The sequence below is a fragment of the Scleropages formosus genome, chromosome 1 (assembly GCF_900964775.1).
Source record: "Scleropages formosus chromosome 1, fSclFor1.1, whole genome shotgun sequence".
In the NCBI taxonomy this organism is placed as follows: domain Eukaryota; kingdom Metazoa; phylum Chordata; class Actinopteri; order Osteoglossiformes; family Osteoglossidae; genus Scleropages; species Scleropages formosus.
In genome coordinates this window covers 42731641-42756897 of record NC_041806.1, presented here as the reverse complement: position 1 = coordinate 42756897, position 25257 = coordinate 42731641, and the positions used below count along the sequence as shown (strand labels likewise).

The following is a 25257-nucleotide window of genomic DNA, read 5'->3' as shown; positions in this document are numbered from 1 at the left end:
AAGATGTGAAAGCACGGCTCCACCACACCCATCTCTTCCTTCAAAACATGCCTTGATTTTCATACTTTCATACTTGATTTTTCATATTTTCCATAGAACATCTCAAGATTTTTGTGACGCTGTATCTGTGCTGTCTGAAAGGAAGGTACACCGTTCTTTGGAGGTTTTACTGACACAAAACCTCCAAATTCCCAATTCCCGCTTCAATTAAGAATTAACCAATGACAATTAACTTTTGTCAACTTACACCCTAGGCTGGCAGGAACCTTTCTTTTACAAAACTCTCAATGATTTGTTCTTGGTGTAAAACACCACAGTATCCCTCTTTTGACTAAGCTTAAGCTGCTAAGCAGCATCTTGGGGTATGTATGAAACTGTCTCTCTCCAACTTGGAAATGTAGCGTCTTGAGACATCTCTCTCACCCACTAATGTCTCATAAATGCACTCCATGTACCCTAAAGCCCACCATCATCAGCAGGTAGCACCGGGAACCTCCCTCCCTCCCTCCATGTGCTCCTCCTCGCAGAGCCCCAGAGGTGGTGACGTGCTGTGGAAGGAGAGACCTCCACTCTCAGCGCCGCTCCTGAGATCAGTGCTGGAGGAGATCGGCGGTGCAGGAGCTTCATTGTGGAGATCAGCGCTGAGGGATCGGCCGTGGTCCGTGGAGCTCGGAGGTGGGGTTTCGGAGGTGGGCTCAGAGGCGGCGGTCGGTAGAGGAGTGCGAGTCCCGCGAGCCTTGAAGAAGCGCTCGTGCGTGGAGCGGCGCGCGCTGCTGCGGTGACGCCGGCGGACAGACTCGGGCTCCTCCGCCTGAGAGATGACCTGAGAGCAACTCGCCTCAGCCGCGCCGTTTCGACAGAAAAGGTACCTCAGCGCTGAACACCAAACCTCTGCTCAACTCCAGAAGTCACTTAAGGAACTTTTAAGGAACCCTTGGACCGTTGCCATTTCCTTTTCGTGTTTAGACATGCCTCATGCCATGCATGGAGAGTAACACAACCCCGCATTCGAGCACGTTCCTTTTGAACGATCATCTGGGGTTTTCCATCTATTCCTGTGTGATTTTTTAAAATGGTTGCACATTCATCTCTGATCAGTGTGGGCGTTGGGGAATGTTGGAAAAACGTCCTCAAAAAGCTGCTTCTGCTGTTGCTTCCCAGGCTGGAGGGGGAAACTTACTCTTCTGTACACCATGGTAATCCACACCAGATCTGCATTTTTCTCTATGTCTGTAAGAGCCACATCATTTGTTTGTGAGGAATCATTTAAAAAGATTCCGCATGAGTGGCAGTCTTACATTATACATGGATGTGTGCCACAGTTGGACAGTATGGAAAAATATTTTGAATATTTTTGGCTGAGGGAGGGGGTTGCCTGTCAGAGCCCTGCCACAGAAGGCACTTCCCCCAGGTCATTTCGCTCTTACTTGGCTTTAAGGGGTTTGATGGAGCTGCTGGGGTTTCGTTGTCCTCTGCTGTCAGGAACGTCTGCAGCTCGAGAGGAATTATGATCAAATCTGGGGGCGGCTTCAGGGTAAATATGAAAAGCTGCGGGTTTATTCAGTGAACCTTCCCACCAAGTACAGTTTTGCGCCTTGACAATATAATGGGCAACTGGAGAGAACTGCAGTGATTGGGCAAAAAAAAAGAAAGAAATGGTTTCAACTTTTCTTGCTTTTTAAAAAATATTTTTAATGCAGCGTGCAGTTCTACAGAATGTTCTTCAGAAATATTGATTTAGAAGTAGTTAATTGTCTTTAACCAGGAGAGATGAGAAAGTGTGGATTGTTGTTTTAGAGCTGAGGAAACCCAGGAAGAAGAAAATAAGGCTCCACATTTTTCTTTTTTTTTTTTTGCCGCGCTCTCATCTGTAGGTAGATACAAAAGAGCAAAAGGTCAGCTGAAGCCAGCAGGACAGCAGGGAGCTCAGCCATCTGCTTTCTTTAACAGCCTGGCTGAATCCTTACCGCACATATGTGTACTTAGGGAGCCTTTCTCGGCGCAAACTCGAGCTCCAGCCTCCAAACACAGATCTATTTCATTATGTACCCTATCCCCTGAAATCTGACAGCTGGAAGGAGTTTAATGTCAGATCGAAAACTCCACGAGACCAAACATGAAGAAAGGTGGCTTTATGAAAGCTTTAGAAATATATAGAAATATATTTATACAGAAGGGGGGCATGGTGGCGCAGTGGGTTGGACTATAGTCCTGCTCTCCGGTGGGTCTGGGGTTCAAGTCCCGCTTGGGGTGCCTTGCGACAGACTGGCGTCCCGTCCTGGGTGTGTCTCCGGCCTTACGCCCTGTGTTGCCAGGTAGGCTCCGGTTCCCCCGCGACCCCGTATGGGACAAGCGGTTCTGAAAGTGGATATTTATACACACAGCGTACATATTGCCGATTGAAAGAAAAGCCCTTGTGTCTCTTAGGTTTACCACAAAATCGATATAGAATCACAAAATCATTATTGCATTGGTTAAACCAAGCAGGTTAGCAGATTTAAGAGCTGCCACCTTGCTTATCCTGAACAGACACAGTAAAAGACTGACTTGTAAACACAGGTAAATAATTACTCACTGCAACAGTGAAATGCTCAGAGAAGCATCAACTACATGAATAGATATTTATTTTTTATACTTTATGTTCTAAAAGTAACATCTACCACAGTTGGATGACTTCAGAACCTACTTTTTCATTCACAGTTATTCCTTATTTTCAAAACATTGAAAAATCCCTGTTTTTCCTATGATTCTCCAGATTATAATATTTCATTTTTATACATGTTGGTGTTTATATTAAATCATTGGCACATTTGCCCTTGTTGACATTTTACTGGTGTTAGAAAATGAGTGGCCCAAGGAGGGGGGCCAAGGGAGACAGGTTCTCTTGCAGACAACAGCAAAGTACACCATATGAACAAAGACTTGGTCTTGCTGACTCTGGACTTGCTGCCTGTTTCTGTGTGGAAACAAGATCCATGTGGCACTTCTTGAGTTTTGCCTCAAGTGCATTTGAAAGCTGTGTTTGCTGGACTGGGAAGGTAAGGTCACACGTCATAGCAAATGTTGTGTGTTTTTTTCTGGAACTGACTAACATCCAAGCAATCCCGCATACAGCTGAGCCCAATTATTGCGAGCATGTGTGACCGCCGCGTGAAAATGAGGCAAAACAACATGGACGGTTTCCGTAGTGGTGTCTCTGTCTCTCCTCTCATTGCTTTGTTGTCAGATCCCTGGGACATGCAGTGGCGGGCCCTCTAATGTCAAGATGAGGACCTACACCCGCGGGGCCCCCACCGTGTTCTTCATAAGCCTGCTCTGGGCCTTGGCCATGGCCACCACGTTGGCAGGAGTAGACCCCAGCGGAGGGATCCCCTTCGTCGGGGGTAACTACGAGGGGCACCCCATGCTCTACTTTAGCCGGGGAACAGTAGAAGAGCTGCAGCGGGCAGCAGCAGGGACACACCGGCTGCTGGCTGCACGTATCCGTGAGGCAGGCGACACCATGCTGGAGCACCCTGAGGAATACTTACCGCCGTGGAGCCCAGCTGAATTCAGTGCCCGCTGGAACGAGGTGTACGGGAACAACCTGGGTCTGCTGTCACTCTTCTGTCTGCTGTACCCGCATCGTGCTGGGGCCCTGGACCTGGCCAGGGAATACATGGAGAGGATGGCTGCTCAGCCTAGTTGGTATACTTTCTACCTTCCTTCATTCTACCTTCGTGACATTGCATAGTGTTAACACCATGATTATTAAAAAAAAGTATACAGTATGTAAATCCTTTTTAAGGGGGCGCGGTGGCGCAGTGGGTTGGACCGGGTCTTGCTCTCCGGTGGGTCTGGGGTTCGAGTCCCGCTTGGGGTGCCTTACAATGGACTGGCATCCCGTCCTGGGTGTGTCCCCTCCCCCTCCAGCCTTACGCCCTGTGTTGCCGGGTTAGGCTCCGGCTCCCCGCGACCCCGAATAGGACAAGCGGTTCTGAAAATGTGTGTGTGTGTGTGTGTGTGTGTGTGTAAAAATCCTTTTTACAGTGGTGCTTGGGATTTGTCAATATGTGAAATCACTGTTTTTAAGTGACATTCCAAAGTTTCTTATATATGGAGGCACCAGTTAGTGGAACAGTTAGAGGTGTTGCCTTGCATTCAAAGATCCTGCTGTAGAACCCTTGATCAAGGTACTTACCTTGAATTGTTCCACTGCAAAAAACACCCAGCTGCACAAATGGGGAAGTAATTGTTAGCAGATTAGTATACAGACCATACGTTGTAATTTGTCTTAGACAAAGGTATCAGCTAAGTGAAGGTGATTCATAATATTAATAAAAAAATCAATTTAAGCTTTTCCCACGACTGTGAACTCTCAACCCTGTTCACCCTTTACTTATTATCTTACTTGATTTGTCACAAATGACTTAAATATTTTTATTTATTACATTACATAATTCCACATTTTTAATGTCTAAATAATAATAGTTTCTCCAGTTTCCCTCAGCCAGTATCAACAAGGCTAAGTATGGATTCATTTCTAGGAACAATGTTATTTCTGTTTCTTACAAAGGAAATCTGAATAAATTTGGAAGATCTGTCCTCACAGGTTGTGGTTGAGAAAACAAAACTGTTTGATCCAGGAAATATGTTTAGCATTTGTTGAGCCGGGTCCTTTTTTAGCAGGAAATTAAATGTTCAGATGTGAGCTGTGTGCTCTGGATTGGAATGACAGGGGACAGCTTAAGGACGATAGTGAGCTTTTAAGCATTTGCTGCCAATTAAAAAAAGCAAAATCAAAAATGCTTTGCACTTTTTTTGCAAAATGAGTCTCTAAGACAGGTGGAACATGAATGCACCCAATTCATTCTGCGTTACAAATATTGTTTTGTCTTGTGAAGCATTTCGATGTTGTCAGCACACTTCCTTTTTTTAGATGTGGTTTATTTGCTGCTTGGCTGCCAGTAAATCTCCAGCTAACCCAAACGGGTGTGCCAACAGTGTAAGTTACAGATCAGAGAAAAGGAAGGTTGATGTTATTATTACAGTAAACTCTACCTGCCCCATCTTTTTTTTTGAAAGATATTTGTTGCTCCCTCATAGAGACTTCATCAGTCATAGGCAGTTGTTGACATTCTGGGATGGTTCTTAAACCCCACTGTGAACCACAAGACAACGTAAGTGATGCACAGGTCTCTGCCTGTTCTGATGGAGAGACAAAGCAGAACAGCACGCCTATGTTCTGGGAAGTTGTGCTTTAGTGAAGATAAGCTTCTGCTTTTGCACCTCATCAGCACTCATCTTCTCTTTAAGGCTTCAGTGAAACCATCCTGAACCTCTCTTGACAAATGGTGTGCCCAAGAAACATGTGTTTTAACAACATGTACGAGTGGGACTCTCTCATGAATGCTCTTATTATGGTTGAAGAACTTCATTGTGGGCCTTAAAAGTGGTTCTGAAGTCAGTCAGCTGTGGTGGATGTGACCTTCAATTATATGTCTGCCAGTTTGTGGACAGGAACCATATTCCCATGTGGAAATACAGGCTCTCCGGCGCCCGTGTTCAGTCTACTTTTTCTAAATGCTGATCCATAAAAACGGAGCGATACAAGACAGTGTAATTCGGCAAATATTGGACTGTAAAAAACATTATGTGATTTTTCACCCGCTTCAGAACACTTTTACAGGACTGGGGTTTTGGAACAATTCCTGATGTCAGTATTTTCTTCATATGAATAGAAAACAATAATTTTCGTCTTATACAGCATATTCACATTTACTTGTGTGATGAATGCCAGTGCATATGGTGAAGGAAACAAACTAACTGTACTTAAGAGTCACACATCTGCAGCTATGTTTCTTTCTCCTAATGTAATGGACAAACTGTATTTTCTATGAGATGTACGTCGCTTTGGAGAAAAGTGTCTGCTAAATGGATAAATGTAAATGTGTATTCATCATTTAAACAGATGGAGAAAAAAAACTTTAGGTTCAAGTTAAATAGTCTTTGTTAAAGTTGGGGCACTTTGTTATTGCTAGATGATTGTGAAGCTGAAACTTCTGAGGAGAAGAGTTGAGGATAAATAAACTTGCAGACTGCGTTAAAGACCTTGTGTGAAGTTGAATGTTTCAGACTGATGACTCCTGTACTAGGATGTAAGGCATTGACCTAAATGTAAAATTAATATGTAATGGCTTTCATGTTGGCTATTTCTGTCCCTAAAAATCTGCTGCAGCATTTTTAACAAGAAAAAAACATACTTTTAAATTCTGAGGTTTTTATTTGGTAAGGGGAAGGAATTAAAATATTTGGGCATATAAATGTTTCAGGGGGTAAATAAAGAACACAGTACACACTGTACATCAAGCTGCTGAAAATACTCCTGCATACATATGCATTTTTGTGTATAAAAATATGTGAACTCATTACAAGTCCAAGTACGTCTTCCTGGCATTTGTGCAAGTATAAGTGGAACCATTTTAAGGAACTTTACACAACTAAAAATGTACTTCAAATGTAAGGACATCTCTGTTCTTGTATCTTATTTGCAAAAAAGTTTTCTGAATGCTGAGTGAAGTTTAAAGTAAATATTTGTGCAGCTGCTTTGTGCTCATTGTCTTCACAGAAAATATTTTGACCAGTCGTGCTGTTATGCATCTTATCTGCCAGAGGTTAATCAAGAAACCTCTAAACCAGTTGGCTTTAAACACAGTCTCCACTGTTCGTGCAATATGTCATGAACCTCAACTTTTGTCCAAATCTTAATCATGAACCACAAGCCTGTCCTGTGTCTGTCTACAAACCCTTAATACAATCTCCAGTCTCTGTCCGTGCTGAGATATAGTGAGATGCTTTTTCTGGCTGTAGATCAGGTGCCTGGTCACTTGCTGGCTTTACCATGTTCTTCAGCATTGGTTTCCTTTTCTTTGTCTGCAGGCTGGTGAAAGATGCCCCCTGGGACGAGGTGCCCCTGGCTCACTCCCTGGTGGGCTTTGCCACAGCCTACGACTTCCTGCATGAGTACCTGAGCAAAACCCAGCAGGAGCGCTTCCTGCAGGTGATCGGCAACGCGTCGCGCTACATGTATGAGAAGTCCTACAGCCGCGGCTGGGGCTTCCAGTACCTGCACAACCACCAGCCAACCAACTGTGTGGCTCTTCTAACCGGCAGCCTGGTGTTCATGAACCAGGGTGAGTCTGGCAAGATGCCAATTTGTGGCTTTCCTTTGACATTATTTTTCTATATTGTCAGTGTTTGAGACTGTCACTGTGATTTGAATTAACATGAGGTTGAAACGTGAAGATGTTTGTTTAAACCCCACAGCACTCTACAGAAAGTAGAATACCACACACACACACACACACACTTTCTGACCCGCTTGTCCTATACGGGGTCGCGGGGAACCGGAGCCTAACCCGGCAACACAGGGCGTAAGGCTGGAGGGGGAGGGGACACACCCAGGATGGGACGCCAGTCCTTCGCAAGGCAAGTAGAATACCCTGCTGTATAAATAGGTGAAATCTCGTAAAATGTAATGATAGGAATATGTGTAAATACGGTTCTTTGCGTCCAGTGACTAGTACTACTACTACTACTAATAATAATAATAATAATGATAATAATCATCATCATCATTATTACACAAAGAAAATCATTATTTAAAGATCATGGATGGTAAAATAATACTTCTAAAAACTATTATAGACAGGTTGAAAAAGCCCATCTAGCAGCACTGCCTTCATCGAAACCAGCTAAATCAGTATCCGTCCTAGCTGTCTATAATTTCACAACAAAATTGAAAATTGCATCACATGAATATTCTTCTGAAACTTCCATTCTTTGCACATTCATTATAAATATATTTTAACTAACACATCTCTGCTGACCAGATGCATAATTATTGCACATTGTCCTGTAATTTCTGCATGTCTACCTTTAAATTTTTAAGTCTTGAATTATATTTTCATTATTCAAAGTTCCTCCTAGTATGTTTGGTCTGAGCTTTTTCTCACAGCATCAGAAATTCCTGGCTTGAGTTGAACTTATTCTGCACAGCTGCTCTTAAACTGATACGCCAGTTTCTCCACTGTTGGTGTCTTTCCACTCAGTTTCATGATCTTCTCCTGAAGTTACTCCCTGTACACAGGAGATAGACCCTTACAAGTGCTGTTGTTTGCCTTGATTGGCTCTGCTCTGACTCCTGCCTATCTGTTTGGCCTTGTCTGTTTCATTTGTGTTGGCAAAGATGTTGTCAGCTTTCAGAAGTTTCACTGGAGCCGGAATGGCTCTCTATTTGGCCCTTTTTGGTTAGATGTGCAGCACTGAATCAAAGGCATTTTTGTGTGTACATGTTGCTGCTTGAGACTGCGACAGAGTTTTTAACATTTATTTAGCATAAAATCCTAAGTCTCGACATCATCGAACCTTACTACTACTAACTACTAATGCCTACTACCCCTCTTGGGGCATAGGCCGTCAACAAGGGCTCTCCAGGCATCTCTGTCCTGGGCCAGTTTTTCCAGTTTTCCCCAGGTGTGGCCCATCCTCTTGGCTTCTGCATCCAGGTGGCGTCGCCATGTGTTTTTTGGCCGGCCTCGCTTCCTTTTGTCTTTGGGGGTTCCACATGAGGGCTCTTCTTGTAGTGTTTGAAGCTGGCTTTCGCAGAGTATAGCCGATCCATCACCAGCATCTTTGCAGGATATTATCTTCTACTGGTTGTTGTCCTGATCTCTGCCATAGCTCTTGAGAAGAGCTATGACAGAGATCAGGATCATCGAACCTTAACCACACCGAAATTGTAGTGTCCCCAGCATGATGCATGGCCTAGGGAACTGTTTCTAGAACAAATAGAACAGCTGCTGAAAAAAAACCTAAAAAAAGACAATAAATGATAGTGGGCTTAAGGAGATTACTGCACATATTGCAGTTTCCTTAAGTCCCTTTTTATGACAGCAAATGGGGTATTAAGTAAGTGGATGTGTGCTGAGTCAGATGAATTAGGACTCCCCCTCTCATGTTTTGGGAAGTTTTCTGTAAACCACAGGAAAATCTCTGCTTGCCTTCCAGCTGCAAACCAGGCCTGTTAGCCTGAAGAAAAGCTGCAAAAAAACAGCTCTTTTTTCAACTGACTTTAAAATTATTATTTGCTCACAGACATTTTCCATGTGCTTTAAAAGCTAACTGTGCAACTTTCTAAGGCGACAGGAGGCCAAAGTGCAGTGTGTCTAACTATTTGTGTAAAAATTCAAGTAGGTTCTCGTAAAGATTGAAAGATGCCTCCTTGGCAGATGATCCGTGGAGACCAAGGCTTTGTTTTCACCTTTGAACAGCCCTTCATTCTCAAGAAATTGTTTCACTGCTTCCCCTTGCGTAAATGTTTATTCTTCTATTACAGTATGCAGTTGTGTACTCATAGACAACACGGTTCAGCTCTGTGCAACACAATGAAGTTAATGAAAACAGCATTTGGGTAATCAGCACATTTGGTAAAAGTAATGATGGTGTGCACAGACTTTTTGGATGATGAATGCCATGTTCATGGACTGTTGGTCAAGAGAATCAAGAAATTAAACCCAATATGTTGAGACAGGCACCTTTTTTAAATTTTAATCAGTGGGGTTGTGCAGTTGTTTGAGAAGCACCCTCTAGAAAGGAAACCTCTGACAATGTCTACGCCAGATGATGATATTATGAGTTGTTTTATATATCATTGACATGCTGAGAGAGTTAAACTACAGATTTACACCTACGGCTGAATGCTACTATTATTACTTAATCATTTAGCGGATGTTTTTCTCCAAAGCCACTGGATACTGGGTAATCTTTACTGTAACAAAGCAGGGTAAGGACCATGGTTATGGGAACTGCAGCAGGAAATGTCACACTGTCAGGATAAGCACCTTGTTTAAAGCCCCTCCAGGGACTCAAATTAGCAATCTTCAGGTTAGAAATGTGTGTTCCTAACCCAGCTGTCTTTGGGTTAATGCATTCCTGACACAGCAGCCTCTGATTTCATATTAAGCAAGGAATTTATTTTATTATATATAATATAATATATTTTATATTATTTATTTAATACCGTGCCCCAATGACCAGAGTAAAAAATTATATTTCCCAGAATTTATCCTCTCCTGCTGACTCCATGGTTGATTCATATAGACCTGTTGCGTGCAAAGCCTCCTTCTCCTGTCTTTCTTCTGGCATGGAAACATGATAGTCAGAACATTTTATATGCTCTGGCAACCAAAAAGACACCATGTCATATCTACAAAGCACAGCTCACCCGGGGTCCAGATGGGCAAGGAAAATTCCAGATTTTTTACACTTATCAATCATTCTGAATGATCCTACCTGAGCTGTGCAGCTTGGCCACTGCACCACTCTCAGTATTTAATAATTGTAATTCCACTCTAACTAGAAAATGTATATTGAAACAAATTTAAAATAAACAGCTGGGTTATTTCTGGAAACCATGAGACCAGCTTTGACCTTGCAGCTTTTTGGTCCCAAGACAAGTTCCTTAACCGCAGTTCTATTTGGTGTTAATTGGTTTTCTCAGATCAGAGGAGTGCCATTTGATGGTGGGTTCCAGATTCCTGCTGCCTTCTATGATCCCCAACTGCAAATCCCTTCGAGCCCCCAGCAGGACAGCATCTCGTAATCCAGGCTGACAATAATTAGGTCCTTGCTTGTTCTGCAGGTTGGAAGGCAGCAGCGGCTCTGATTGTGTCTCATTACATCAGAAGGGGTGGACAGAAGGGCTCATTACGGGGATGTGAGGGTCAGGTGAAGGAGTTGAGACTGGTCTGGGGTGCAGCAGAAACATCTCCCTATTAGTGTTTGTTTCTGATTTGGTGCTGTCATCTTATCACTTCTCTTACTCTGGAAAGAGAAGACCAGGTGTGGACTTGCTTGTCTATAGAACAGCAGTCCAGGGCCTATCAAGGCTTTTACTCCAGAGAGCCACCATGCTGTTAGGGTAGCAGGTAAACACGGTGATTAAAAGCATGTGCTTGTAACCTGAATGTTGCTGGTTGAAATCCCACCCCAGTTACTGCTGTTGTACCTCAAAGGGAAAAAAAAAAACTCCAATAAAAATACCTGGCTGTACGAAGCGGTTGAAATAATGTAAATTGCTTTGTAACTGTGCCAGTGAACAAATTAATGATGGAAACTGTAGTACAACTTACAACTGTTGCTTGTGTCAGAAAGCGTAAGGATATACAATAATTTCTGGAACAGACTAGTGTTTTTGTTTTTAAAATATGTTCCTTCTACAAAGAGATAGATACAGTCATGACAGAGACTCTTGGGAGTGCAATGTTTACCGTATATTTCCTATTGAAGTATTTGCATGTGCAATGAAGTAACAGTTCAGCATTATAAAGCTAAACAGCAAAAAGATTGTGTGGTTTCCCAGGGAGGAATTATGGGTGCACATGTGGTGAGATTGTGCTTGTTTTACTGCGGTACATGTCTGTGGTCTCTGTTTGATGTCCAAACGTGTTCAGTGTAAACTTTGTTGATTTCATGGCTCAAGCTAAGCAGAGTATTGGCTGTGTGTAGGTGGGGTAGGTGAGGTTGGTTGGGCAGAACCCCCGTAGAGGGAACCAGTTAGTCAGCAATGAACTGAGAATATTCCTCTGTCCCGGGATGGACACTCGCAATGTGGTCACAGCTGGGGATCATAAACCCACTCACGCAAATGGATCTATGAAAACTACACTGACGTCCAGCTTGTCAAAGTCAGCTAACTATAAGATATATTTTTGTTATTTACATGAAGTAATTTACATTGTAGAGCTACATTTCTGCTGCATTTACAAGACATTTGACACTTCTTACAAGCAAGAGACAGATTATTGTTAGTGTGACACTTTTCACCAAAGCATGTTACAATATTAAGTTTGTATGCTGAATTATTTACAATTATTTACCCATTAATATAGCTGGTAACATTTTTTTACTGGAATAATTCAGGGTAAGTACTTTGCTTTAGACTACTACATTTACAGGGGGGTGCGGTGGTGCAGTGGCGCAGCTGGTTTGGCTGGGTCCTGCTCCCTTGTGGGTCTGGGGTTTGAGTCCCGGTTGCAGTGCCTTGCGACAGACTGGCGTCAATGGGACAATGCAGTTTCAGCCAATGTGTGTACTACATTTATTCATTTAGCAGATGCTTTTCTGCAAAGCAATGGAACACAGGATATGCCTAAGTACATTTCATAATTTACATTTACACATAGATTCTAGATACAACAGTAGGCGGTAGGATTCCAACCTGTGGTCATTTGATTGCAAGTCATCGACTCTAACCACAATGCTCCCTCCTGCGGAGTACATTTTGTTCCGTTCTTTCCAAGTTGTGTGTGTATGTGTCTTTTGTGAGTTGCTGTAGGAGTTGTTTGCTGGTCTTACAGAAAAGGCTTTATAACACATGCTGTATTCTCCTATATCCAAGGCTATCTTCAAGAAGCCTACCTGTGGACCAAGCAGGCTCTGTCCATCATGGAAAAGTCCTTGGTCCTCCTGCGGGACGTGACGGATGGGTCACTGTATGAAGGTGTGGCCTATGGGACCTATACAACACGATCCCTTTTCCAGTACTTGTTCCTGGTTCAGCGCCACTTTGACATTGGGCATTTTGATCATCCATGGCTCCTGAAACACTTTGCCTTCTTGTACAGGACCACCTTACCAGGTGAGTTTTGCTCTCTGATGACTGTTACTGTATATAACCCACTTTGACCAACCACATACTGTAGATATGGTCAATACACACAAGCATCACACAAATAGCACCTAGACCCTCAGATCACCATGGTGCTCTCTACCTTTACATTCTTGTGGTGTAATTCTATTTAATGGTTTCTTCCCTTTATCTTTGTAAACAGTTCTTCTGCACAAAGTAACATGACTTTGCACAAAGGTTATAGTGTAGAAGTTAAAAAGTATACAAATACACAAAGGAGGTAGTTTTCTAATATTCTGACATCCAGCAAAAAAATTGCCAGGCCAAGTAATTAAGAAAAAACCAAACCTCTGGAGTTCCAAGTACCAGTGGCTGCCGACCCTCCTGGGTATTCTAATTTATTAAAATGCAATGATGACCACTGGTGTTTTGATCGAACAACCACCAGCGAGTCAGGTGTTCTCCGGTGACCGACCATTAATACTGTTTTGCATCTTTCCTCCGCATGTCTTTCCACTATAAAATCCTTGGACTTTCTCTACACTAATGCTGTGTACAATGGTGTTGTGTCTCACTGAAACTCATACTTAATATTATATTATCACACCTGAGCAATATACCCTCGTTGTTCTTATTCACTGACTGGAATGTGCACGAGGGGCGCGGTGGTGCAGTGGGTTGGACCACAGTCCTGCTCTCCGGTGGGTCTGGGGTTCGAGTCCCGCTTGGGGTGCCTTGCGACGGACTGGCGTCCCGTTCTGGGTGTGTCCCCTCCCCCTCCGGCCTTACGCCCTGTGTTACCGGGTAGGCTCCGGTTCCCCGTGACCCCATATGGGACAAGCGGTTCTGAAAATGCGTGTGTGTGTGGAATGTGCACAGTATGTAAGAATTTTCTCTTTCTAATTAAAATGTCCAAAAGTCAATGTGAATTTGATTACCTCCAGTTTTTTCAAGGGATTCAGATGGAAGCTTAATTAGTTTTAAGTATAATTACTGTTTACAATGTAATTTGTCTTGGGAGTGCAGAATTTGCAAGGTTTGACTGGCACTGGTAATTAAAGATACATTTTTCTTTGTAAGCATATGTCTTTCAGCTAGACCTGAACCGAGTTACTCTAAACAGGAGGATCTAATGAATATTCATTGCTGTTGTGCTCTAGGTCTCTTGTGGTACAGCCTTAAATAATAAAATATAATTTTGCACAGTACAAAGACCTTCTGTGTAAAAAACACCACCATGTACCAAACATGTTGCAGCTTGTTTGCGTCACCCTGTATATCTGTATCACATGTGCAATAAGCGGGTTAAGCGTGAGAAAACTTTAGTGCCAAAACCTCTGGAATGGGAAGTAACCGCTCCTTTGCTGCTCATGTGTGCAGTTATTGCTTTCTTGGAGAAGCTGCGGTGAGATTGTTTTCTCCAGTACCCCTCGGTGGGTTCTCCTAAGGTCAGGAAAAGGACAGTAGGACGGAGGCCAACAGGTTAGGCCTGGACAGCCTGTGGCAGCCCGCCAAAAGCAGCTTCACTGTAACTCCAGGCGAAGACGTGCTTGGCGTGTGGGTCATGATCACTCGTGGGCTGGGGGGTTTGGCAGTCCTCTTTCTAAAGTTCCAGCTTCCTTTCTCTACACTAAATGCTGAAGCTGTTATATCCTGGAAAAATAGTTGGAGACATGTCACAGCAGTGTGTGTGTCTGTGTGTGCTTGCATGACTGCAGAGTGTCACAAATCACAACATCATATGTAAGACAAGGAAAACCTGCACTGGAAAAGAGGAGCAGCTGTCAAGTCCATCAGTAGGTATAGATGAACACTGCAGATATTTGTTATAAACCACAAAACAACTCGGCCGAAAATGACTGGATTCGAAGATTCAAAACCTCAGAAAACCAGGCCGAAACAAAAACTTTATTTTTTGACCTTCGCAAAGCTACTCTTTATGGTAAAACAACTGTTTTAAAAAACACCTTTCTGAGGCCAGTGTCCAAAAATGCATAAATGGTACTAACACACAGGGGGCGCGGTGGCGCAGTGGGTTGGATCAGGTCCTGCTCTCCAGTGGGTCTGGGGTTCGAGTCCCGCTTGGGGTGCCTTGCGACGGACTGGCGTCCCGTCCTAGGTGTGTCCCCTCCCCCTCTGGCCTTACGCCCTGTGTTGCCGGGTAGGCTCCGGTTCCCCGTGACCCCGTCTGGGACAAGCGGTTCTGAAAATGTGTGTGTGTGTGTGTGTGTGTGTGTGTGTGTGTGTGTGTGGTACTAACACACACAAAAAAAATGCAGCCCTGAGGAGAGACAAAAGTTACTGTGGTCTCATTTATACTTTTTTGACTGCATCTGAATGGGTTTACATTTTAAGTGAAAGAACTCCTTCAACCCATGTCTGATGCCCAGTATTAAATACGGTGGCGAATGTTTTTAGGGAGTTTAAGCAGTCTTTTAAGACTTACTGGGTCCCATGATTGCCCCACATAATTGTACTCTGGCAAGAAATATGAAGATATTTTAATTGACCAAGCGCTCCCTCATTGCAGTCTCGTCAAACATACAGGTAATGGGATCCAAGGGTAGCTTCATGAGCACCAGAATGAAGTGAAAATGCCTTAAACAGCCTCAACAACCCTTGGACTTAAAGATCACTGAACCATTGTGGGAAGTTGTGGTGTGTAGAGTGCAGAGATGTTCTCCTCTTTCATCCATGAAGCAGGATGCTTTCCTCTTTGATGAACCAGTAATCCAGTGTCCCATTACACAGTTCAGTTCAGTGGCCCGAGGGCTGAAGATGTTCTGAACGCAATTGTAGGTCCTAATCCTTGGGTTACTTTAAATTCGTATATTTTTGTGTTCCGTATGTATCGGACTGAAAAAAACAATGTTTGTGATGTCTTATTTTTTCCATTTGGATCACGTGCTTTAACAGCCTTTGCAAAAACAGCCAAAATTCCAATAAGGCATGCCTGTCCTGAGTAAAGTACTCGCACAGGGACTATTCTATTTGCGCTTATTTTAATAAATAGTTTTGTTGATCCCAGGTCAGACATGATTTATTGTGGTTAAATATTTACAGCTGGTTGCTAGGTTGAAAGTGCCTTTCATGCCAAGCTGCCATTGTTTTCCTCAGATCCTCAGAATGAGCAGAATTACCGTGAACCTCAGACAAGTTAGAATCTTAGAATTTGTTTAGCCCCAGACTAAGAGAACTGTTGACTCACACACAAAGAATGTCTTTTTTATTGTAAGCCATTCTGTAGCAAATGTCTGCAAGTCAGTGTATTACAAAGTAGATTTGAATTTGCTTTCTGTAATATGATTTGAAAAACAGGCAGTAGCCTGTTGTTTTATAAATTGTAGTCATTTATATTGTTTTAATATTTATTTAGGAAATTTATTGTCATAGATTTTGTCCCACCGTATTGCACCGTACATTTTCTGTAGTACACATATAACGTAGTTTTTTCCCTGTAAAATACTGTAATTTGTAGTTTTACAGATTTTAGGTTGTTAAGAAAATGTAACAATATGCAAAATATGTTTTTAATCTGATGCCTCCACAAGATCAGCTTTATTGCTCATGTTGACAGAAAATGTCAATTTTTTTATGAAAATACCTCTTAAAATCAGTCCTGAGTTCCAATATGTTTTGTTATCCTGGCTCAGGATTCCAGAGGAGTGTGGCCATTGCTGACTCCAACTACAACTGGTTCTATGGTCCAGAGAGCCAGCTGGTGTTCCTGGACCATTACGTTATGCGTAACGGAAGTGGGAACTGGCTGGCAGACATTATCCGTCGCAGCCGGGTGGTGGAGGGCCCAGGGCAGGCAGGAAAAGGCCAAAGGTGGTGCACACTGCACACGGAGTTCCTCTGGTAAGAGTCCAATCTCCTGTCCACACTCAACGTAACCGAGCTGGAATGGAAAATATTGAATTCTGAAGCCTGATTTCGACATGAGTTGTTTTACTTTAACTCCATTTAAATAATGTTGATCTCTGCTCTGCTGCAGAACTATCATGTCCATGAACAAATGAAGCTGTTGCTAATGTTTATATTTGTATTTTTCTCTTTGTGCAGGTATAACCCTAACCTGACCTCTACGCCTCCACCAGATTTTGGTACATCCAGGCTGCATTACTTTGAAGACTGGGGGGTTGTCACCTATGGAGGTGGACTACCAGCTGGGGTCAACAAGACGTTCCTCTCGTTCAAGTCAGGGAAACTGGGAGGACGTGCAATATATGACATAGTGCATATGAACAAGTACACAGACTGGATTAAAGGATGGCGCAACTTTAATGCTGGGCATGAGCATCCCGACCAGAACTCTTTCACTTTTGCACCCAATGGAGTGCCCTTCATCACGGAGGCTCTCTATGGACCAAAATACACTTTCTTCAACAATGTGGTTATGTTTGCCCCAGCAGTCTCTGAGAGCTGTTTTGCATCATGGGAAGGACAGGTGACTGAGGCCTGCAACTCAAAGTGGTTGAAGTACAAACATGGCCTAGCTGCTGACTCCCATGGGAAAGTGGTGGCAGCTCTGGAGAGACAGGGCATGGTGTTCATTCGGGGTGAAGGAAGGGCTGCTTACAATCCTGACTTGAAGATAAGGAGCTTCCAGAGAAATCTGCTTCTACTCACTCCTCAGCTGTTGATCTTAGTGGACCAGATCTCTTTGGAGAAGGATAGTCCGGTGAAGTTTGTGAGCTCCTTCTTTCACAACACTGACCAGCCTTTTGAGGAAACCCAGAAAGACGGTGTGCATGGTGCTTTTATTAGGCACAGGGATGAAGTGTACAAAATGTTCTGGATGGATGAAACGGGCTACAGTGAGAAAGGAGTTTTGAGCTACCAAAGCTACCCTCGTGGTTACCCCTATAATGGTTCTAACTATGTGAATGTGACTCTGCCTCTCAAACGATCAAACACCCGAGAGGCCTTTCTTTTCTTTGGGCCAGGTGTTGATGTTCAGAGCTTCAGCTTGCGTGGTGATGCCCAGCGTGTGGACATCTATTTGGCCACCAGTGAGCACACTTACACCATCTATCTGCTCACTGGAGAGGTCACAAGCAAGCCTCTCTTTGCCATGGTTCTTCAAGACAACAAGAAGATTGTCTTTGAGAAGTCAGCAGAGTTGAAGGACAGCCCCCCTGATGAGGTAGACGAGTACACCAACTTGGTGGAAGACCACCTCCAACACGTCAAGCCTGTCTTTCAGCAGCTTGAGAGACACATACTGGCACGAGTCCTTAATACTGACAGTTTTCGCAAGACAGCTGAACGTCTTCTGCGGTTTTCTGACAAAAAGAAGACGGAAGAAGTCATTGGGAAGATAATCCCATCATCAAAGAAGCAGGGGAAGAACAAGAGCTCCAAGAAGGGAAATGATAAACTGTCTGACACTCTGCCAGACATCTTTGGGCAAATTGAAGTGAGCGAGAAGAAGGAGAGGCAAAGGGCTGTGAAACAGGTGAATGACAACTCGGAAGAAAGAAATGATGACTCAAGGGCTTTCATTGATTATGGGGACACTGGCAAAAGCAGGAAAGCAGGCTTTATTAAAGGACGGAAATATAATGAGGTTCATATGGTGGCCACAGCCAAAAGTGAGGATTTGTCGAGCTCAACATCTTACATTAGGCTTTTCCTAATTTTAAACATTGGCACTTTCTTCATGTTGTTGGCTTTACTGTTGACACGCTTTCAGAAGGCACAAAGTCTGCACACGCAGAGGTGTTTTTACTGCATCCTTCTCATTGACAGCTTCATCCTGCTCTGCTTGTACTCCTCTTGTTCACGGGCACAGTGCTGACATCATCACCGCATCCGTGGAACATCAGCTAGCAGGCCTACTGAAATGTTGTTGTTTTCATTGGGTGAAACTGTTGAACCTCAGTCTGAGCCAACCCTACCTAACAGGTGACCAGAAACAAGTTAATTCCAAATAGGAATTGATAGAATACCATGATTAGCCAACCAACCTCTGAGATAATAAGCTTCTGTGGAGCTTTAGAATGGAGTCTATATAAATCTTGTCATGTGGTTGAACTTTCTGCCTCTTACTGAAGATCTTGAAGCCTGGCCACTAGAGTTCAGTTTCTTGAAGAACTATGCACAGTGTTGAGTTGTACTGAAAATACCAGAAATGTAAATATGTTAAAAATTATATTTTTGAGGTGAAATTTTCTACTCTTTGTTATTAAAAATGCAAGCAGAGATATGTATCTCTTAATTGTTTCTTGATCTTTTTTAATGTTGTGAAATATGCCATTCATCATTAACAAAGACAAAAGATTATGCAAATCAGTAAGTGGTTTTCTTGTAGGATGTCACATTATCTCTCAAGACTGGAGAAGAGCTAATAGTCCACCACACAAAGCATAAAAAGTTGAAACCCACAGATTTCCCATTGATACAACATATCCATAATTTTACCCAAACCTGGGTCTCATTCCCTTATGCCATGTGTGTTCACTATCAAGCATTCCTACTGTTTGCCAGAGGCATTGTTCGTTCTTGTGAACAACACACCTTTTCACCAACAGAACATCTTTAAAACTTCTGTCAGTCTTGCTGAGATCATCAGTGTAAAACTCCTGACACATCTGTCTGACTACCATAAAGCCCCAATAAAGCTCTGTCCTCAATGCTCATTTGTGTTTACTGTCCTTATACAAAAACCCAATAATCAAATAAGTCATCGAGTCAATTGTCCTGCATACAAACAGTAAATAGTGTAGTTAATGTAGCTATACATCTTTCTTTTAAAACCAACCAGTCTTAAAGCTTTCCTCACTTCCTTATTGTCAGCTATATGTTTAGTTTTGAATATGATTCAAATAAGAGTTCAAGGTATATAGAGCCAATCACTTATCACTATAAAGCCAAATTTCTGCAGTTTGACTAATTTCTGTATCAGCTATTTACAGGAGTTTGACATATGGCCTTACCAGTAAAGCACAACTAAATCAGCATATTTTAAATGTGAGAGTCCATAAGTGACAAAATGATTCAGAGCGGAATGTTCAGTGCAGAAAGAGCCCATCAGAGCCAATAAGGCCTCCTCATTTTACATTATTATTACAGTTTTTACTTGCTTAACAGACTCCTTTTCTCAAAAGCTGTAGCTTTTACATGTTAAATTCCTTGCGAAGAAGTCTTGTCTCTTTCTGGTAGACTTATTGAAGGCCAATTATTAAGTGTAAGTGATGACACACACACACACATTTTCAGAACCGCTTGTCCCATATGGGGTCACGGGGAACCGGAGCCTACCCGGTAACACAGGGCGTAAGGCCAGAGGGGGAGGGGTACACACCCAGGACAGGACACCAGTCCGCCGCAAGGCACCCCAAGCAGGACTCGAACCCCAGACCCACCGGAGAGCAGGACTGCGGCCCAACCCACCGCGCCCCCCTGTAAGTGATGACCAACTAGCAAAATTTGCGCAACCTAACTCCAGTGCCACAATTCCACTATCACCTCATGATGGCAACATTTCTCATCCTGGCAGTTGAAGAAAATACCTTATGAGTTTTGAAGCATGATAAATATTAAAGTAGATTTTGCATTATTTCCAATAAGTAATTTTAACATTATAGAAAGCATGCTACAGTGTTTCTATGCTTTGTCATGCTGAAAGTTTTTTTAAGATAAAAATTATGACGTATATGTCAGATCACCACATCCAGGCGTCGAAATCATAACATCATCTCCAGTCCACTTTTCTGGGTTTATCATAATCAAAGGCCGGAACCTAATTTTTGACTATGATGAATTATGAATGCAAAGTCCAACACTGCACATCACAGATGACAAACTGCTTTGTTGTTGCCTGTCACTCAAAAATGCGCAGTGTTTTTTAAAGTTGTCTCTGGTGTACCTTAAATTGAGCTGAATCATGTCTCGCACAGCTGGATAGGTGATGTTCATTATCTCTGTCAAAAGGAAGGAGCAGCCAAAAAAAGCCCCTGTGGAGTAGAGACAATGCAGGCCAAAAGGACAGCTAGTAGTGTAGTGGTTAGAGCAACTACCTTTGGACTCAAGAGGTCATAGGTTTGAGCTTCACCTCCTACTGTAGTACCCTTGAGCAAGGTCTGTCCGAACCGCTCGCAACACAGGGAACCAGAGCCTAACCCGGCACACAGGGCATAAGGCCGGAGGGGGAGGGGACACACCCAGGACGGGACTTGAGCAAGGTACTTACCCTAAATTGCTCCAGTAAAAAATTACCCAGCTGTATAAATGGGTAAATAACTGTAACCTTAACATGGTAAGTTGCTTTGGAGAAAAGTGTCATGTAAATGCAAAAGATTTTGCTCCAGCGATGAGCTGGCTGAATGAAGGCAGTCACAATTATCAGCGAGAAGAGGGAACAGAACCGATCGGGTGCGCAGTACGTCTGACACGGACCGAGCAAAAAGATGCAGAGAGGCGTCCCTGGTCCCCTGCTTCATTCACAAGCACCGGCCGAGCTGCTCTTCCACTTAGGGCGTTGCAGTTCAGCGGATGACACAAGAAGTAAAGAATGTTTCACTTTCCTATTCTCCGTCTACTTTAAAGGGACTCTGTATGGTGTTTGTCGCAAGCAGAATATCAGTACCAGATGGTTACTCGTCTGAACACAGGCAAGCAGCTTTCTGAGAAGTCAGGGCCTGTGTCAATTCCGCACTACCAGCCTGTACCAGCACAAGTCTGCAATAGCTCATTAACAACGTAATAAACGTGTTAACGGTAAGTTTGGACGGTTTTACCAGTTTTGTGCTTAAAATGAAAAAATGAACATTAAAGGAAATTGTCATCAAATCCCAAAATTTACATTAAATGGAAAAGGCTGTCTTTCAGACCAATTTTTCAGTCCCATAATTCTCATCATGTGATTATTTGCATTTTGCTGTCATCTGCTGGTCACCCGATTCCTCAGAAAATACTAAATAACAGCGCTTTATTTCACGTTTTTTTCGTATTTTCTAGCTTATTTGCTTTAGATTCCGAATGTTTACGATCATCCATATTTTAATAACGTAAATAACTACTTTTTAATTTTTACAGCTGTCATTCAAAAGGCCTCCGACCCACTAGAGGCCGCTCGGCAAACGGAGCGCGGTTGTTAAATTTATAAAGTGTGATCGTTGTCGCTCTCCTTGGTACCTCTTCAGTCCGAGCATAAAGTTTCCCGGGGGTTATGTTGAAGCGTAAACGGTGGTCGGCCTTTCACTTCTTGAGAGTGGATAAGAAGCTAGAGCCATTTCGCTCACCGTAGTGAATCGTGTTGTCCGAGTATAAAGTTTCACGGCGTGAGTTTAACTCTTGCGACAAAGAAGATGGGGTCACGCGTTACGCGAGCGTTGAGAAATTTTAACTTGGAAAATCGGGTACACAGAGAAATTGACAAAGCTAAACCTAAAGTGGCCCCTCGACATCCTTCGACCAAAAATATTGAGCAAGCTTACCAGAGTAAGTTAACTTTCTGTGAGCAAACTTTCACATTTCGTCTGTGATAGTGACTGTGTGTGAGTCAGGATCGGATGATAACGTGTAAAATTGCTGTCAGTCAGTGCGGCGCGGATGAGGTGCAAAAATTAGCTCCCATTTGCCAATGATTTGTTTTTAAAAGTGAGCATTAAAATGGACTTTTATAATAACCGTACGTGGAGGAGCAGGAGGAAATGTCCTGGGCTCGCAGTGTGAACAACTTGTTTTAGTAGTAGCGGGAACATTCCAGAAGTCTTGCCTACTGCCACGGTTGCTGTACATGATGAAGTTGAAGTTGTATAACCGGCTACGCATGATTTGCTCCCCATGATCCATATGGACCATATATTTCAGCTCCTGATCTAATGGAATCCATCCATAAGAAGAACGAGCCTCTTTTAAGGCTGCTGAAGTCGGTGTATGTGGAGTCCAAAGACCCTCCAGCCAAGGTCAGGGCCTGCTCCTAGAGATCTCTCTCTCACACAAACACACACACACGAAGTCATCATCTACTACTTATGTCAAGCTGTCATCACTACAAGAAGTGAGATTTGAACCTGCAACCTTTGGGTCCAAAGGCAGCTGCTCTAACCACTACCTTGCTGAAGGGTAACAGCAGGGAGCAAGGATTTGAACCCAGGTCCTCTGATTGCAGTGACAAGTGCTGACCATGATTATGTGGTTAATCATACAGAAAGTTTCCCTTGTAGTACCTGTGAATAAAGTACTTACCCTAAATTGCTCCAGTAAAAAAAAAAAAAAAAAAAAATTACTAAGCTGTATAAAAATGGGTAAATAATTGTAAGTTGCTTTGAAGAAATGCATCAGCTAAATGTATAAATGGGTAAATAAGCAACTTAATGTTGTAAGTCACTTCAGAGAAAAGCATCAGCTAAATGAATGCATAATGATTTACGTTTATTTTTGATTACCGAGGTGTTGAATCAGTAATATAGACGTACACTCCGAGGGGATGCTGAGCAACATTTATGTACGTTTGAGTGCTTTATATCAGTGTCGCCTGCCTCTCTGAACCTTGACTAATCCCAGAGGTTAAATGAGGTCAAGGCTGTCATATTTTAAACACCTTACAAATGTACCTTTTGCTGAAACGTTAAAAGTTTTGTACCTTTTGTTGCTTACATGCATGCTGCCACTCTGGTCTTCTCACTTATCTAACGTGCTCCAATCTGCACTTCTGAACTCATACAGCCCTTGCAACTTAAGAAAACACAAGTGGAGGAACGTCGACTGCTGAAGATCAGTCTGCCTAACAACCCCTATGGCATCAGTGAAATCACAGACGTCCCAAAAGGCAAACTGTCCATTGTGGAGGCTCTTAATGCCCTTAACCAGCACAAACGTGACCCCAAGACGTGGACCCCCGAGAGAATAGCCCAGGAGTACTCTTTAGACTTAAAGGATGCGAAGGCACTTCTAGAATTCTTTATCCCCTTTGATGTAAAAATTATACCACCCAAGTCAAAGGTCACCAAAAAGATAGAAGCTAGTTAGCAGCTGTACTCTGTAGTATTCTTGGTTTAAGTAGACATTTTCAATTTTTTGTGTACATGGAGACTTCTGCAATATTATTTCATTGTGTATGTTTTGTTTTTCACTTACTACAGTACCAAGTAGAATCAGTGTTGTAGTGGAAGTGGGAAGAATTCAATGCAATTAGTATTGATGCACACTGTCTGACTTATGTCAGTATATAAATATTTAATTGCATATTTTCTGGTATCTATTTATGTCAAGATTATGAAAAACTGCCTGTGGTATTTTTAATATTCATACTGTAAATTGAGCCCTAGATGTTATGTAAGGATTTGTGAAGCCTGACATATGTGATACATTTTCACGTAGTAGATGCTGATGTAATTAAATTTTTGTCATTTACGATGCCACAAATAATACCAAAATGGGAGATGAATCCAAGAGGCTCAAAAATAACGTAAGATCTTTGTCTTTTCGATGGGACACGTGGTATTTGTAGCAACCCAGTTGCGTACTTTTTAAGGGTGGATGGAAAATCACCTGGACTAAGTTTGAGAAATAGAAGTATAAACTTGTGTGCACTATTTGTATTGTACCTCATGGCCCTAAAGGCTTGACAGGACACCAAGGACAAAGATGGGCTAAGAGAAGACAAAATAATGGCAATAATTATGTAAAAGTAATAAATGTTTTGTTAATATAGGGCATTATGTCCAGCTGGTTCTGGTGGTTTGGCTGTGGCTATAACTCTCCAATTTTTGTCCACATTTATTTACAGCATTTGTTAGGTTTTCTACGGTATTTTATACCAGGTCAATTTGGGTGGTACTGTAATAACTCAAGTGTTTTTTTTTAATGGCTGAGATCACATAGGAATAACTAATTTAAATGAGCAGCTCATAATTTTATAGCTAGGAAGCCTGTAGTAGACTAGAGGATAAATCACCCAAAATAAAACTGTGATACTATATTTATTTCACAGATCATGTAAAATACTATTGCCTTCCCTGCTTCTCCATTATTGCTGATAATGAATAAAAGGTCGACTTTATAAACATAGATAGCTCGGTTACAAAACATTTTTTAAAGGAGAATCAGATTTACAGTCAAAAGATTTTAGTCAAATTTACAGCCAGATTTTAGTCAAAAAGATTGTTTATTCGAAAAACGAGTCGTCAGCGTTAAAAATTAAAGAGAGTTCTGCGGACACCTCCTCCACGCGCGGTGCGAGTCAATGGATCCGCCCACCGCCAAAATAGACCGGAAGGACGCCGCGCGTGGAGTTTCAGTTTCCCAGGGAATTGTGGGATTGATGGAACGCGCAGATCCGAGTCGTTAGATAAAAGTTGTAGGGGGTGGTATAAGCTTGCGTTTACAAAACAAGAGCAAGCATAATAATGTTTTTTTTTTTTAAAGCATATTGCATTTGTTCAAAATATTTAAAAAAAAAAAAAAAACAATTTATTCCAATGCTGCATGATTTATAGTCACGAAAATCCATGTTCGAGACCTAGGAAACACTGGGGATGAGTAACCCAGGCGAGGACTGATCATGTAGCTCACTACCTCGGCGTGCGGTGCTTTCCAAAGTGTTATTCACACAAGGAATATATGTTTGCATTTTC

At 42.5% G+C, this 25257-nt stretch overlaps 2 protein-coding genes across 5 annotated transcripts; both read left to right on the top strand.

Annotated features, from left to right (window-relative positions):
* The first annotated feature begins 550 nt into the window (after positions 1-550).
* Positions 551-19301, top strand: dse (dermatan sulfate epimerase). 4 transcript variants are annotated; one of them, XM_018743889.1, is made up of 6 exons: positions 551-865; positions 3227-3687; positions 6919-7172; positions 12440-12679; positions 16324-16531; positions 16736-19301. In XM_018743889.1, the coding sequence occupies exons 2-6, from the start codon at positions 3266-3268 to the stop codon at positions 18471-18473; spliced, it is 2862 nt and encodes a 953-aa protein (XP_018599405.1). In that variant the 5' UTR covers positions 551-865; positions 3227-3265; the 3' UTR covers positions 18474-19301. The 4 variants fall into 4 exon arrangements, with proteins under 4 accessions (XP_018599405.1, XP_018599407.1, XP_018599406.1 ...); XM_018743890.1 differs by lacking the exon at positions 551-865 and having other exon boundaries at positions 2667-3687; XM_029255268.1 differs by lacking the exon at positions 551-865 and having other exon boundaries at positions 3652-3683.
* A 2541-nt stretch (positions 19302-21842) lies between these two features.
* On the top strand, positions 21843-24590 carry ndufaf4 (NADH:ubiquinone oxidoreductase complex assembly factor 4). The gene is made up of 3 exons (XM_018743637.2): positions 21843-22117; positions 22490-22584; positions 23348-24590. The coding sequence occupies exons 1-3, from the start codon at positions 21985-21987 to the stop codon at positions 23648-23650; spliced, it is 531 nt and encodes a 176-aa protein (XP_018599153.2). The 5' UTR covers positions 21843-21984; the 3' UTR covers positions 23651-24590.
* The last annotated feature ends 667 nt before the right edge of the window (positions 24591-25257 follow it).